Source organism: Adelges cooleyi, unplaced genomic scaffold, assembly GCF_023614345.1.
Source record: "Adelges cooleyi isolate 19-005CV unplaced genomic scaffold, UGA_ACOO_1.1 ACOO_flye_CR_arks_rails_tigmint_CR_PRNA_108, whole genome shotgun sequence".
Classification (NCBI taxonomy): domain Eukaryota; kingdom Metazoa; phylum Arthropoda; class Insecta; order Hemiptera; family Adelgidae; genus Adelges; species Adelges cooleyi.
The window spans coordinates 17,701,630-17,704,702 of NW_026095761.1; the positions used below are offsets into that span (position 1 = coordinate 17,701,630).

The 3,073-nt window shown below is 31.3% G+C and overlaps 1 protein-coding gene across 1 annotated transcript; it reads right to left on the bottom strand.

Moving 5' to 3' along the window:
• Nucleotides 1–794: 794 nt before the first annotated feature.
• LOC126842023 (uncharacterized) lies at nucleotides 795–2,777 on the bottom strand. Its single transcript, XM_050578887.1, has 5 exons — nucleotides 2,773–2,777; nucleotides 1,760–2,370; nucleotides 1,128–1,398; nucleotides 880–940; nucleotides 795–830 (listed from the first exon to the last, which is right to left on the bottom strand). The coding sequence occupies exons 1-5, from the start codon at nucleotides 2,775–2,777 to the stop codon at nucleotides 795–797; spliced, it is 984 nt and encodes a 327-aa protein (XP_050434844.1).
• Between the last annotated feature and the right edge of the window lie 296 nt (nucleotides 2,778–3,073).

Consider the following 3,073-nt stretch of genomic DNA (forward strand, 5'->3'; position numbering starts at 1 on the left):
GAAAATGTGTACTCTTTTTAAAGTAAGAACCTAATTAAATCTATTTTATGCAAAATCTAAGTCCATATTGAATTCAACTCTAGCTGTTATTAAGCGTTCTTATTAAATGTGCTTATTTAATTGATTTAAGTGCTTTAATCGCTAAATCCTGATATTATAAAATAGAATACAAATAGAATATCGTAAATCGTATATTACATTTTATTATAATAATATCAGTTCAAGAGAATTATTCTTAAAACGGATGGTTTATTATTGAAAGAGTTTTAAACATATTAATGACGATGTGAAAGTAAACTCAATGTATTAAATTAAATTAGGTTTTATATTAAGTTTAATATTAACAATATTTTTTCAATATAATTGTATTACAATACATTATTTGCGAATTACATATCTGTTGTAAGTCGATACATATTGAGGATAAAAAAGTTCGGGAAGCAAATAGTTCTCATAAAAGTAATCAAGTTCTTTTTTCATTTCATTTTCCCAAAAACCATCGTCCCTGTTGACTTTCGTATAGAACAATCCTGTAATTATCAAAATACTTCGTTATAAGACTAATAACGGATTTCTCTAAACAAACATACCCGAAGGATTCCAAACTACAAAATAACAGTATTCCTTTTGTGTAACATGCAACTGTCCTTGTACTTGATGATAGGAATCCGAATTTGTTCGAAATCTAATATCATTAGTTTCGCCGTCAGGTGCGTGAAAAAATTGCGTAAGGCCTCGGTTGATAGAATCTATCGGAGGCACATCTTTTGCTTTGTTAAGGCACTTGACTAGAACTATGCCGTCGTCTCCAACCAAACCGTCTGGCCTCGCTGCCAAATAACTAAACTCGTGATCCACAAACTCCCCACAAGGCATAACTTTCAATTTCGTTTCGTCTTGAAAAGATTTTATACCCATTATTTTGTGCGTCTTTTCATACCTGAATAATCGATCAACAACACATTGCGTTTAATTATTATTACAAACAATATCCATAAAGTTGCTTCGAGTGTGGATAGATAGGCGTTGGGGCGAGTTACATATTTTGTCATTAAACCAGTAGGTGGGTGCCCACTGCGAAACCGGCAACTGATTGTAGCAATATTGTATTGAAAAAATGTACTTACCTCATCGCATCAGATTCACTGTAGTCAGCCAAAAGAATATATTTCAAAACACTAGAAGGGGTCACTTGAGGTCCTGGCTTGCAAACACGACCAAATTTAGAAGCATACAGTCTGAACTCATTTTTGTTTTCGACCAACTTGGTTGAATCACTAGTTTGACTTTCTAAGAAACCCATTTCCGTTCGACTCGACTGGAGGCCTTCGAGAATTAATTTCTCCCTTTCTTCCATTTCTTCTTCGGGTAGTCGAAAGATGTTTCTAGTGACTTCGCCTACAGATGTATTTATTAATTGGTTTACCTTTGAATATCAATGGTGGCTGATCGTCCTTAAATACCTTCGATTGAGTAATTCCTTAAGTATAATTTATCAGTATTTTACAGTGAGTAGTTCGTTGGTAATAATAATTAAAAATGTTCTAATTAATTTTATTGTAAAAATTCCATAATTCAATGAAAAAAATTATGACTTAATGGGGGATAAACTACACAATTATACGATAAAGATGATTATATTGATAAAATAAGTAATAGTGGTACAGTACTTGGAATAATACCGTCCACGTGGACAAAATAAAATATTATATTGACTACTCAAAGCAATTAAAGTAAAAACATAATGTAATATAGTTACCTTCCAACGAACGTACGCAAGGAACATTCATTTTACAGCTTAACCAATTGAAATATGTTTGTGTTAACAATGGTTTTCGGATAACTCTGTTAATACATTCTGATTGAGGCAAGTAATGTTTTTTTTGACATAGATATGCGAATTCCGTCATTGTGATTATTAATTTTTCGTCTTTGTCTTCTTGGAGTTTGCTGTCCGCTACGAAATCATCTAGACTTTCAATGTTTTCCATTTCCTTCAACCTCGAGTAAATGTCCGACTGCCATTGCTGAACGTCGAATTTTCCATAAGAAAACACTGCTTGCATTCTATGTACATATTTGTAAAAATCCCATAATGTAATATTAATCGGTGCACCTGGGTTTCTTCTCTTTTCTCGATAGTAGACTTTAATTAATCTAAACAAATTGTAAGTCAATAAGCTATGAAAACATTCCAGCGTATCAAACATTTCCTTTAAATATTCCAATGCCGAGCCTTTTTTTATTTTAAAATGCAGTTCATCTTCATAAGGTGTCGATAACACCCATATTTCATGTTTGTCGAGTAAAGTGACTCTTAATTCTTCTGGATATTCGTGAAACACCCATGTATTAATATCGTCAATAACACTGTTCAAAGATCGCAAGAAATTAACATCATATGTCCGTTCAATGTTATTTGCAGTCTGCTAAAATACAAGTAAATTATTATTTAAATTTAAGAAGTACCCTAAAAATTAATTTTTTTTTTTTTTATTTGATTAACACAGGAAATTTGTTTTTTTTAATACGAGTATTGTGTATTACCCAATGAATTTAAAGCCACACATACATAAGCAGTGGTGTACTATTATTTTTGGTGATTATTGCGGCACAAGGAACCGGTTGCCTTTTTACGGCCTTGTCAAAAAAAATAAAATATATTTCTTTACAACTTTAAATGGATTCCCAAAAGAGAGTTCTAATTACTGCATTAATAATCACATCTGTCTATCACACCAACCCATAAAAAATGTGAAAAATTACCTATACCTCATGGCTCATTCCATATTAACACGGGTATGACATCCTATTAAATAAGTAATAACAGCTGTGTATACCAATATACGTAATAAATACTGCACAGAACAATATATGCATGTATGTTTACAAGAAAAAGAAATATAAGAAAAACATGTTGTGTAAAATAACATTCTATATCTTTACCAGAATAAAATTGATGAAGAATTGAATTACGTTAAAATTATTAGAGTAATGAAGATCATCACGAAATCGACAAAAAAATGTTAAGTCATTATTTTTATTTGACTAAATTTTGAGCTTAGCAATGTCC

What these genes read in the sequence shown, in the direction of transcription:
- LOC126842023 (XM_050578887.1), bottom strand. An exon ending in AGTGAATCTGATGCGATGAG is followed by an intron (nt 941 to 1,127) that starts GTAAGTACATTT and finishes TCGATTATTCAG; the next exon opens with GTATGAAAAGACGCACAAAA. An exon ending in AAGACGAAACGAAATTGAAA is followed by an intron (nt 831 to 879) that starts GTTATGCCTTGT and finishes GTTATTTGGCAG; the next exon opens with CGAGGCCAGACGGTTTGGTT.